This window comes from Pristis pectinata, chromosome 16 (genome assembly GCF_009764475.1).
Source record: "Pristis pectinata isolate sPriPec2 chromosome 16, sPriPec2.1.pri, whole genome shotgun sequence".
In the NCBI taxonomy this organism is placed as follows: Eukaryota; Metazoa; Chordata; class Chondrichthyes; order Rhinopristiformes; family Pristidae; genus Pristis; species Pristis pectinata.
Window position 1 is genome coordinate 45318082 of NC_067420.1, and position 12206 is coordinate 45330287.

A 12206-nucleotide genomic window follows, 5' to 3' on the forward strand; every position below is an offset into this window, starting at 1 on the left:
AGGCCAGTGAAGGCGGCGTATGGTTTGCTTTCATTAGCTAGGACACAGAATACAAGAGCAGGGAGGTATTGATAAAACATTGGTTGGGCCACAGCTGGAGCACTGCGTGCAGTTCTGGTTGCCACACTGTAGGAAGGAGGTGACTGCACCGGGGAGGGTGCAGAGGGGATTCACCAGGATGTTGCCTGGGAGGGAACGGTTCAGTTATGAGGAGAGACTGGGGCTGGGGTTGCTTTCCATGGAACGGAGAGGGGAACCTGATAGAGTGTACAAGTTTAGGAGGGAGATAAATGAGGTGAATGGTGAGAAACCCTTCCCAGTGACAGAGGTGCCTCAGACCAGAGGGTTCAGCTGAAGACTAAGAGTGATGTTTCCCCAGATGGGGGTTGGGACCTGGAACACACTGCCTGATGGGGTGGTGGAGGCAGGCTCCCTCAACATCTGCACCAGCACTAGAGCCACCAAGTCAGAGGGGACCACAGACCAGGCGCTCGGTCATGGGATCGGTGTAGATCGGCCTTGCTGCTCTGAAGAGCTGTATCCATGCAGGATGAGTTGTCTGCCCACAAGTCTGTCACTTCCTCATCCAGTGCTGACAAGTTGAAGCTCCAGACACAAGCAGCCGCTGAGTGAGAACATTACCCACCCTCCCCTCCTCCCCTCCCCCGTAACAATCAACCCACAAATGCAGTGGTGACCAGCTTCTGACTGGTTCAGCTGACCAGGCTGCTTCAGGGTTCCACTGAGGGAGGGTCACACTGTGGGAGGGGTGGTACTGAGGGAGGGTCACACAGTGGGAGGGGCAGTACTGAGGGAGGGTCATACTGTGGGAGGGGCAGTACTGAGGGAGGGTCATACTGTGGGAGGGGCAGTACTGAGGGAGGGTCACACTGTTGGAGTCCAGGAGTGTGAAGGATTGTCCGGTAACGGACTTCACTGAGAACCTCTGGCTGGGGAGTCTGAACCAGGACCCCACAGACTGTCATAACAGAACGTTCCCCAACTCTTTCCCACTACATTAACGACTGCATTGGGGCTGCTTCCTGCCACCTGCTGAGCTCGTCAATTTCATCAACTTTGCCTCCAACTTCCACCCTGCCCCGGGTGTGGGAGGAGGTGCAGGGACAGGTGTAGCACTTAGTGCGGTTGAAGGGATAAGTGCCGGGAGGGTTATCGATGGGGAGGGATGAGTGGACAAGGGAGTTGTGGAGAGAGGGAGGTGGTGAGGGGAAGATGTGCCTGGTGGTGGGATCCTTTTGGAGATGGCAGAGTTTGCGGAGAATGATGTGTTGGATGCGGAGGCTCGTGGAGTGGTAGGTGAGGACAAAGGGAACCCTGTCCCTGTTATGTTGCGGGGGAGGGGAGGTGAAGGTAGACGTGCAGGAAACGGAGGAGGTGCAGGTAAGGACAGCATTGATGGTGGTGGAAGGGCTGGGAGTTGCTGAACTGAGCCCTGGGCCAGGCCGGGCTGGGAGATGCTGGGCTGGGCCCTGGGCCAGGCCGGGCTGGGAGATGCTGGGCTGGGCCCTGGGCCAGGCCGGGCTGGGAGATGCTGGGCTGGGCCCTGGGCTAGGCCGGGCTGGGAGATGCTGGGCTGGGCCCTGGGCTAGGCCGGGCTGGGAGATGCTGGGCTGGGCCCTGGGCCGGGCCGGGCTGGGAGATGCTGGGCTGGGCCCTGGGCCGGGCCGGGCTGGGAGATGCTGGGCTGAACCCTGGGCCGGGCCGGGCTGGGAGATGCTGGGCTGGGCCGGGCCGGGCTGGGAGATGCTGGGCTGGGCCCTGGGCCAGGCCGGGCTGGGAGATGCTGGGCTGGGAGTTGCTGAGCTGGGCCAGGCTGGGAGATGCTGCGACGGGCCCTGGGCCGGGCTGGGAGATGCTGGGCTGGGCCCTGGGCCAGGCCGGGCTGGGCCCTGGGCCAGGCCGGGCTGGGAGATGCTGGGCTGGGAGTTGCTGAGCTGAACCCTGGGCTGGGCCGGGCTGGGAGATGCTGCGACGGGCCCTGGGCCGGGCTGGGAGATGCTGCGACGGGCCCTGGGCCGGGCTGGGAGATGCTGGGCTGAGTCAGGCCCTGTTCACCACCGATCACCCCGTGGGACTTGCAGCAGCAACTGGAGGTCACATGTCCCCTGTTCATCGGCCGCATGAGCCATCCTGGATGGAAAAGGTGCTACAGGAATGCATGACTTCCATGAAACACAACCAGTTGGCCACCCTGGGGAGACCAGGCACAAACGTTTGCAAACTCACTTCCTTTAAACTTTAGCAGTTTTATTTGATTGTGAAGCACTGATATAGTTGGTGACAAGGTTGCCAAACAGAAAGTGCTTTGTAGAACAAATAAACATCGGTTACCACACCCCAAGGTGCTCAGAGAGGAACACAAATAACTTAAAGCTCAGAATAGGTCCCACAAAGTCTGTGCAATAACAACTCAAACTGATCGCAGCAGAACCAGCACAGAACCTGAAGGTAAATTATCAGCAGCAAAATCACATTAAACCTATTCTGGTACAGGAGCTGTGGTCACTCAGGTCCACTCCAGGACGGTCCCACAACCACCCTCTGACCCAGTCTGTGCCCGGATGGTGCACCTCCTGCCCCAACACCAACTGCTCAGGAGACAAGACCTCACCTTGACCAGCAACCTGAGCCCAGGAGCGGATGGTTGGCCATTTTGGTCGGGGAGAGACTGCCACTGGCTGTGGGGTGGAAATGCTGGTGGTCAGTTGGTCAGGGGGCTTTAGCTGTACATCCATCCTCCTCACACCCAGGGAGGACGGAGCTGCTGACACTCAGTGAATGGTAAACAACAGGACCTGGTTGGTGGGGGCAGTGGTGAATGAGTCCTGAACAAGAGCACTGGTCCCTGTTAACATCTGCAGCTGGAGAACAGCAGGGAATGCCGTGTGAAACTCCCCCAGCAGTGCCTGAGGCACCAGAGTTTAAAATAACACAGCATCACAACTGTAGACACGGGAAGCATCCCCACGTAAATATTGAAACGTTCCAGGAGCTCTCCTCAAAAAGCCTGGAAAAGCAGTGGCACAAATAAAGAAGGCAAGTGATAACTGTACAAATAAAATCCACATCATGTTTCTGGGCAGAGAACCCGGGGCAGTTTCCTCTCCTCGATCCCTGCCTGGAAAGAACAGACTCCCGCAAACGTGCCTTGTTGACAGGACAGCAAACGGTTCGGGAAGCGCAGGTCAGGAGTCCTGAGCCCAGCACCAGGTGAGGCAGCTTCCCCAAACATTCTGTGACCACATGGAGCAGTAGTTAACGAAGAGGTCTGGCAGGAGAGTGCAGCTCCTTCGCTGTGGGTGCAAGCTTGGGCCAACTGCACTCGTTGTTCTATTTGGCTGCCCTGTGGAGTTGCTGCAGTTTGTGTCTAAGCTGCTGCTGCTTTCTCTGCAGCCGGTTCCTGTCGGTCTGCAGCTTCAGCTGCTCCCTCTGCAGCCGGCCGATGTGCTCAGTGGCTTTCTGCAGGATCACCACCTTGGAAGCCTTGGTGTTGGTGGAAAGTTCTGGCAGCTGGTCGCGGAGGGCCAGCAGGCAATGCTTCAGCTCGTTCCTCCTCTGCTTCTCCAGGACGTTGTGTGTCCTCCTACGCTCCTCCTCTGCACCCACAGCCCTTGGGCCGGGGCTCGAGCTGGTGGTCTTGGCAGTGCGCAGGTAGCCGTCTGTTCTCGCTCGTTTTGGGAGGGGCAGATCCTCAGGAAGCAGGGGTGAGGGAGCAGCGTAGTTGTGCTGCTGTTGGATGGCCAGGCTGCAGCGATTGATGTGGGGCAGGGTCTGTGAGCGGGTCGCTGGTGGAGTCACCTCTACACGCTCGTCACTCCGCCCCACCGGAGACTGCTTCTCAACACTCACCACGTCAACCTCCTCATCTGCAAGCACACAGGCAGGTTAGTAGGCGCTCTCTCAACGTAGCGAAGCAGGGATCCCTCCCTCCGTCCTGCGCCTGACAAGACCGGGTGACTGGGGACTCAGTCTATTGGACAGAGTGAGGGGCTCGGTGGGCAAACCTGCCCGATCCCCGGCCTCGTTTTGTAACCGTGTCCCTGGTCGCTGTCCATTCTTCCCAATGGCCATGTGTTGGCGGCTGGAGCAGGACACCCACACCGGACATGGCCACAGATGCTCCAGTGGACTTGGATCCTCCCGGGATGGTCCCAGGGACACCGGTGAAGGTGGCAGGGTCTGCGCCTCATTGCTGCCCGTGGGGAGAAACGAGACACAAGACCTGGGTGAAGGAGCAGTGTGCCCCACACAGAGACACCATCCTTCGGGTGATGGGAGCCCAGGCAGGGTGGGTGGGTGGGTGGGATCCTGTTGGTGAGGACCTCCCCTCTTCTCCAGGGAGGGAGTGTCAATGACCCGCAGCCGGGCAGGGTCTCCACAGCTGCTGTGTTCCAGGGCAGGAAGATCCCATGAGGTGGGGGCAGCCCTTGTACTGGGGATCGCACCTCCATCGGGACCTCGAGGTGTGAGGTGTGACGGCGAGAACCTCCCTGGGACTGCAGCCAGAACACATTAATAACAGACGCTACACAGGAACAGGCCCTTCAGCCCATCTAGCTCGTACCTGAGTCAGTGGAGTGTGAAGAAAGGCCGTCCAGTGGGAACGGAGACTCGCTGTCCAAACTTGCATCATCCACCCCGGGCTGTGGGGAGGCGCTGAGCCTTGGCACCGGACCCCCGAGAGCCTGGAAGAACTGGGATTCGATCTCTGCCATGAGGGAGCCGGAGACGGGCAGGGAGTCAGTGAGCCAGTCCAGCTCGGTCTGGGCCAGCAGGCTGCCCCACACAGGGTCCTGGGCCAGGCTGCCCCACACAGGGTCCTGGGCCAGGCTGCCCCACACAGGGTCCTGGGCCAGGCCGGCCTCCACACCCCACAGGAGGCTCTGCCCCACATCCTCGTCCTCCAGCAGCAGGTCCGACACCAGCTCCAACTGCTCCGCCTTGGAGGGCAGCATCTGGTCCTTGGGCGACTGGGGAGGGGTGGGCAGCAGGTCCTCACAGCCCCGGCCCCACCCCAGCGCCTCCCCCTCCAGCAGTAGCTGCAGCTCCACCTCCCGGGCAGCAGGGGCACTGAGGGGCATGGTCACAGCTGCAAGAGAAGGCAGGGTCAGGTCGGGCTCATGGGGGGGGGGGGGGGGAGGGGTGGGTGGGCATGAGTGGGAGAGGGGTCGGGGGGTTGGAGGGAAGTTGGTGGGAAGAGTTGGGGAGGGGTTGGGAGAGGTGAGGAGTTGGGGTGGGGGCTTGGGGGGAGTTGGGGGAATTGGGGGAGGGGTGGGGGAGGGGCGGTTGGGGGTAGTTGGGGGCTGGGGGCAGTGGTGGGGTGGGGGGTTGGGAGTTTGGGGGTGGGGTGGGGGGAATTGGGGGAGGGGTTGAGTTGGGGGGGAGGATGGGGAGGGGTGGGGGAGTTGGGGGGGAGGGGTGGGGGAGTTGGGGGGGAGGGGTGGGGGAGTTGGGGGGGAGGGGTGGGGGAATTGGGGGGAGTTGGGGGAGAGGGGTGGGGGAATTGGGGGGAGTTGGGGGAGAGGGGTGGGGGGGGGGTGGGGGGGTGGGGGGGGGGTGGGGGGGGGGTGGGGGGGGGTGGGGGGGGGGTGGGGGGGGGGGGTGGGGGGGGGGGGGGGGGGGGGGGGGGTGGGGGGGGGGGTGGGGGGGTGGGGGGGGGGGGGGGGGGGGGGGTGGGGGGGTGGGGGGGGGGGGGGGGGGGGGTGGGGGGGGGGGGGGGGGGGGGGGGGGTGGGGGGGGGGGTGGGGGGGTGGGGGGGGGGGGGGGGGGGGGGGGGGGGTGGGGGGGGGTGGGGGGGGGTGGGGGGGGGGGGGGGGTGGGGGGGGGGGTGGGGGGGGGGTGGGGGGGTGGGGGGGTTGGGGGGGGGGGGGGGGGGGTGGGGGGGTGGGGGGGGGGGGTGGGGGGTGGGGGGGGGGGGGGGGGGGGGTGGGGGGGTGGGGGGGGGGGGTGGGGGGGGGGGTGGGGGGGGGGGGGTGGGGGGGGGGGGTGGGGGAGTTGGGGAGGGGTGGGGGGGAGGGGTGGGGGAGGGGTGGGGGAGGGGTGGGGGGGTTGGGGGGGAGGGGTGGGGGAAGTTCCCGGACCGGGGCCGCAGGATCACGTGACGGGAACCTCCTCATTGGCTGCTCCAATTCCCCGTCAGAGGGGGAGGGGCAGCGTCAACCTCCCCCCCCCATCGGCACAGCAAGACTCAACTCCAGACCTCCCCCCACCCCCGCGGCGCTCCCCTCACCCCCGCGATCACCTCCCGCCGGCAGCTCGGGTCCCGGCGCCGCTCGGTCTCCGCTGGGACCGGGGGAGGGGGACAGACCCCCGGGGCCAAACCCTGGCGCCCCCCCCCCCCCAGCACCGGGGTCCGTGACCGTCGGCCCGGACAGTGGTGACCGTTGACCCAAGGGGTGGTCACTCCCCCCCGGGTTGGACGGTGAACCTTAATGGACAACCGGACACCCCCACAACCCCCCACGTCCAACCTCTGGCAGCGCCAGATGTGCCTGAACCGCTGGGCGGCTCCTGAGGCCGCTCAGCCCATCACTGGGCCAGTATCGTCTCCCTCCGGCCACTGACCAAACATTCCAGCCGTGGCCCCGTGGGTCCACCCCCCGGCGGGGTATCTGTCGGCGCTGGGCTCCGGGGGGAGGTCCGGGGGATGGGGCGGGGGGTGTTGAGGGGTCCGGGGGATGGGGCGGGGGGTGTTGAGGGGTCCGGGGGATGGGGCGGGGGGTGTTGAGGGGTCCGGGGGATGGGGCGGGGGGTGTGGGGGTGATGGGACAGAGGGGACTAACTCACCGTCCGGCTCCGCTCTCCGGGCCTCCGCCGCTCCCCCCTCTTTATTTGCGGCTCCCTTCGCGCCAAAAGCTCCCAAACCCCGCCCGGGGGGGGCGGTCCGAGCCCCGACCCCTCCCCCCGGGCCGTCCCCGCCCCGCCCGCGGCTCCCAGAGGACTGGGGGGAACGGGCGCGATGCCCCGGGTGTGGGGTCACCGAGTGTCCGGGACGACCTCCCGGGACACCGCGCCCACCCCCCCCAGGGCCGCTTCCCCAACCCCCCCCCCGACCACACCGGGGTCGCTCCCCCCCGGAACCGTCCCCCCACCCCCGCCGCCAATCTCCCCGCGACAAACACCATCCCCCTACCCACCCGAGCCCCTCCTCCTGTCCGGCGAGACTGGGAACTCGGCCCCACCGGAGTGACTGAGGTGGGTGTGGGGAGGGGGCAGGGGGTTAACACCAGCTCCGGTGTACGCTCCAGCCCAGATAGCCTGGACCCCCTGTCCCCCCTCCCCTGTCCCCGACCCCTCCCCTGCCCCTACCCCTACCCCTGTCTCTGAGCGGCAAATAAACCGAAAGTCCCCGAGAAATGGCGATTCTTGGAAAATGAAAACCCAAGTGCTGGAGAAGGGCAGTGGTCAGGACCACATTGTCCCCAGCGTGATGAATCATTAAATGTAAATGTTTCTCGGGGTGCAGTGCACGGAGAAGCTGTGTTAAACCTTGGTTAGACCACAGATAAAATTCTCTGTTATAAATTGAAGGTAGAAGAGGCGGGGAGAGGGTGTGAATCAGTTGCCTTAGAACTTCAGCTTAATATTGTAAATTAGTGATGGATTCTATTTGTCACTGACGTGTTCACCAAACATTTTGTTTAAATGCAAATTCTTTCTTCCGACTTGACCTTTTGCCTGAAACTGCTCACCGCTGGAAGAGGAACAATTTTCAGTGAGTGTTTTAACAATAAAGGAAGTTCCTGAATGTCATTTTGAGAAGAGGTAGGCAGATTGGATAAATCCAATTTCAGAAAGGCTGCAGCCGTTTATCTGTGGGGATTCCCACCAGATTTGTTTACAGCTGTGGTCTCCACAGCAAGAACAGGTTGAATATGTACTCTTGGTTAGAGTCAAAAACAACAGGTTGCTTTTACATTGCAGCTTTAACTGAGCAAAGGTACTTCACAGCAACGTTATAGTAAGACCATAAGATATAGGAACAGAATTAGGCCATTCAGCCCATCGAGTCTGCTTCACCATTCAATCGTGGCTGATATTTCTTTTCTCAACCCCATTCTCCCGCATTCTCCCCATAACCCCCTCACCAATCACAAACCTATCAATCTCTGCCTTAACAACACCCAATGACTTGGCCTCTACAGCCCTCTGGGGCAACAAGTTCCACAGATTAATCACCCTCTGACTGAAGAAATCCCTCCTCATTTCAGTTTTAAAGGGACATCCCTTTATTCTGTGCCCTCAGATCCTACACTCTCCTACTAACGGAAACATCCACTCTATCCAGGCATTTCAGTATCCAGTAGGTATCAGTGAGATCTCCCCTCATCCTGCTGAACTCCATTGAGTACAGGCCCAGAGACATTCTCACAGGTTAAGCCTTTCATTCCTGGGATCATTCTTGTGAACCTCCTCTGGACCCTTTTCAGAGCCAGCACATCCCTAGATATGGGGCCCAAAATTGCTCACAATATTCCAAATGCGGTCTGACCCATGCCTTATAAAGCCTCAGCAGAATATCCTTGCTTTTATATTCTAGTCCTCTCGAAATGAATGCTAACATTGCATTTGCCTTCTTTACCGCTGACTCAACCTGCAAGTTAACCTTGAGGGAATCCTGCACTTGGACCCCCAAGTTCCTTTGCACCTCTGATTTCTGAATTCTCTCTCAGTTTATAAAATAACCTACACCTTTATTCTTCCTACCAAAGTGGATAAGCCCACACTTCCTTTCCTGTATTCCATCTGCCACTTCTTTGCCCACTCTCCCAACCTGTCCAAGTCCTTCTGTAGACTCCCTGCCTCCATGACACTATCTGTCCCTCCACCTATCTTGGTATTGTCTGCAAATTTAGCCACAGTATCATCAGTTCCTTCGTCCAGATCACTTATGTACAAAATGAGAAGTGCAGTCCCAGGCTGACCCCTGCGGCACTCCACTAGTCACCGGCAGCCATGCTGAAAAGGACCCCTTTATCCCCACTCTCTGACTTCTGGTGGTTAACCAATCTTCTATCCATGCTAGTACCTTACCTCTAACACCATGGGATCTTATCTTGTTTAGCAGCCTCATGTGGCACTTTGTCAAAGCCCTTCTGAAAACCCAAGTAAACAACATCCACTGACTTTCTTATCAGCAAGAAGTGGTAACAGGTCACATCAGCTGGGAGGGCAGATGTTAGTACAGGCACCCAAACCCTTAGTCAAAGGTCTGCGGAGGGTCGGAAACAAAACCAAAAAGTGAGTCATTATGCAGGCGTGGGCTCACTAGTGACAAACAATATTCCACACCAGCGCCAGGCCATCACATCTCCAACTACAGAGTCTAACAGCCCACCCTTGACATTCAATGACATCACCATCGCTGACTCCCCCACAATCAACATTCTGGGGGTTCACCACTGACCAGAATCTCAACCCAACCGGCCAGATACAGCTACAAGAACAGGCCCGGTCTGTGGATCCTGCGAGAGCGACTCACCTCCTGATACCCCAAGGCCTTTCCACCATCTGCGAGGTACCAGTCAGGAGAGTGACAGACCACTCTCCACTTACCTGGATGAGTGCAGCTTCAACAACTCTTGAGAAGCTCAACACTATTCCAGATAAAACAGCCTGTTCAATCAGCACCCCATCCAACACTGTAAACACTCCCTCTCTCCACCACTGACACACAGTGGCTGCAGAATCAGAACCAGATTTATTATCATTGAATTATGACGTGAAATTTGTTGTTTTGCGGCAGCAGTACATTGCAAAATATAAAATTACTACAAATTACAAAACAAATAAATAGTGCAAAACAAAGGAACAGTGAGGTGGTGTTTATGGGTTCATGGACCATTCAGAAATCTGACGGCAGAGAGAAAGGAGCTGTTTTTGAATCATTGAGTGTGGGTCTTCAGGCTCCTGTACCTCCTCCCTGGTGGCAGGAATGAGAAGAGCTGCAGTGAGCACCATCTACAAAATGCACTGCAGTTACTCACCCAGGCTCCTCCGACAGCACCTCCCAAACCTGTGATGTTTACCTGCAGGACAAGGGCACTAGAGCATCACCACCTGTCGGTTCCCCTCCACATTGAGTCCCCTCGCACATGTCAGCAAGACCAAGGAATTGATTGTGGACTTCAGAAAGGGGAAGTCGAGAGAACACACCAGTCCTCATTGAGGGGTCAGCAGCATCAAGTTCCTGGAGGTCAACACCTTGGAGGATCTATACTGGGCCCAACACACTGATTCAATCATGAAGAAGGCACGCCAGTGGCTCTACTTCATTAGGAGTTTGAGGAGATTCGGTACGTCACCAAAGACTCTTGCAAATTTCTACAGATGTACGGTGGAGAGCATTCTGTCTGGTTGCATTGCCGCCTGGTATGGAGGCTCCAATACACAGGATCACAAGAGGCTGCAGAGGGTTGTAGACTCAGCCAGCTTCATCACGGGCACAACCCTCCCCACCATCGAGGACATCTTCAAGAGGCGGTGCCTCAAGGCGGCATCCATTGCTAAGCACCCTCACCACCCGGGACATGCCCTCTTCTCGTTACTACCATCAGGGAGGAGGTACAGGAGCCTGAAGATCCACACTCAACGTTTCAGGAACAGCTTCTTCCCCTCCACCATCAGATGGGTCCATGAACCCATGAACACTACTTTGTATTTCCTTTTATTCTGCAGTATTAATTTATTTTGTAACTTAAAAGTAATTTCTATGTCTCACGCAGTACTGCTGCCACAAAACAACACATTTCACATAGAATAAGACAGTGATAATGAACCTGCTTCTGACACACCATCCTGATCTGGAAATATATCACTTATGCTTCATCATCACTGGGTCTAAATCCTGGAGCTCCCTCCCCAAAAGCAGCTTCACCAGGACTGCAGTGGGTCAAGGAGGCAGCTCACCCCCACCTTCTCAAGGGGTAATTAGGGAAGGGCAATGTGCTGGCCTTGCCAGTGACCCCCAGATTGAACAAAACCCCACATTGACCTGTCTGCAATCTTGCTCCTTGAGGCATTCCCTTGGGATTGAGGATGACTTGCCTCTACCCCAGCTCTGTGGGTTCCTAGATAGTTGAGGAGATGATGTGGGAGCTGCAGGCTCAGCCACGGGTGGGGAAGGAGGGGGCAGTGTGTCAACTGGTGTCTCCCTGCACTGTTACTCTGGGGCTCCTGTGTGCTGGATACACCGACTCCAGGATCTCAGTCCCAGGTCCAGGGTGGGGTTTGCTGCATCCATGATTGCTGTGTAATATAAACCTCGGTGCAGGAGGCAACGTGTTGTGGATGGAAGATTGGGAGCTGACAGGCGGTGGGAGCAGGTGGAACTGGGTCTTAGTAACAAGTGGTGTGCTACAGAGATCAGTGCTGGGGACGCAACCTTTTATGTCTTAAGGTTCAGTGAGTGGGCAAAGGTCTGGGAAAATGGAGAAAATGTGGGAAATGTGAAATCGTCCATCTTGGCAGAAAAGTAAAGCAAGTGTGTTATCTAAATGGTCAGAGACTGTAGGGTGGTGAGGTGCTGAGGGATCCGGGTGTCCCAGTGCATGATCCAGAGGTTTAATACACAGGTACAGTAAGTGATTCGGAAAACTCGCCAGATATTATAATTTATTATGAGGTGAATTCAGTAGAAAAGGAGGGAGGTTTTGCTTTAGCTATGGAGGATTGGTGAGATAATGTCCGTGTGCAGTAGTCATTTCCTTCCTTTAGGACAATGGTTGTATCCCTCCCCAACCTGCTCCATGCCCATCGTTGCACCCTCTTCCTGTTCCACTGGTCACGTACCAGCCTCTGTCTCACCCCTCCCTCTCTGGCTCTCTCCCCACTACACCCTCAGTCCTGATGCAGGATCTTGACCCCAAACGTCGACCATCCCTTTGTCTCCACAGATGCTGCCTGACCCGCTGAGTTTGTCCAGGAGTCCGTTGTTTGTCACTCACACTGGGATGGGTTGTTCAGATCATGGCTTGTAGCCACCGTGAAGCAGATGCAAGGTGGAGATGAATTTCTGGGGACAGCTGAACTTGGGAAGGAGAGTCCTCAGTCCCTTCAACTGATGAGCCAAAGAGTTTTGTCAAGTCAAGAAAGGCCAAGGTTTGAGCTTGGTGCTGGTCCTAGTGGGAGTCATTGAGTGGTGAAGCTCATGTGCAGTGTGCCTGAGGAGGATGGGGTCCACACTG

General features: G+C 58.3%; 2 protein-coding genes across 2 annotated transcripts; both read right to left on the reverse strand.

Moving 5' to 3' along the window:
* Positions 1-1606: 1606 nt before the first annotated feature.
* On the reverse strand, positions 1607-2134 carry LOC127579059 (uncharacterized). The gene has a single exon (XM_052031690.1). It carries the CDS (start codon positions 2132-2134, stop codon positions 1607-1609), a length of 528 nt encoding a protein of 175 aa, XP_051887650.1.
* A 118-nt stretch (positions 2135-2252) lies between these two features.
* On the reverse strand, positions 2253-6863 carry mych (myelocytomatosis oncogene homolog). The gene is made up of 3 exons (XM_052031357.1): positions 6808-6863; positions 4586-5110; positions 2253-3887 (listed from the first exon to the last, which is right to left on the reverse strand). The coding sequence occupies exons 2-3, from the start codon at positions 5100-5102 to the stop codon at positions 3352-3354; spliced, it is 1053 nt and encodes a 350-aa protein (XP_051887317.1). The 5' UTR covers positions 5103-5110; positions 6808-6863; the 3' UTR covers positions 2253-3351.
* Positions 6864-12206: the final 5343 nt, after the last annotated feature.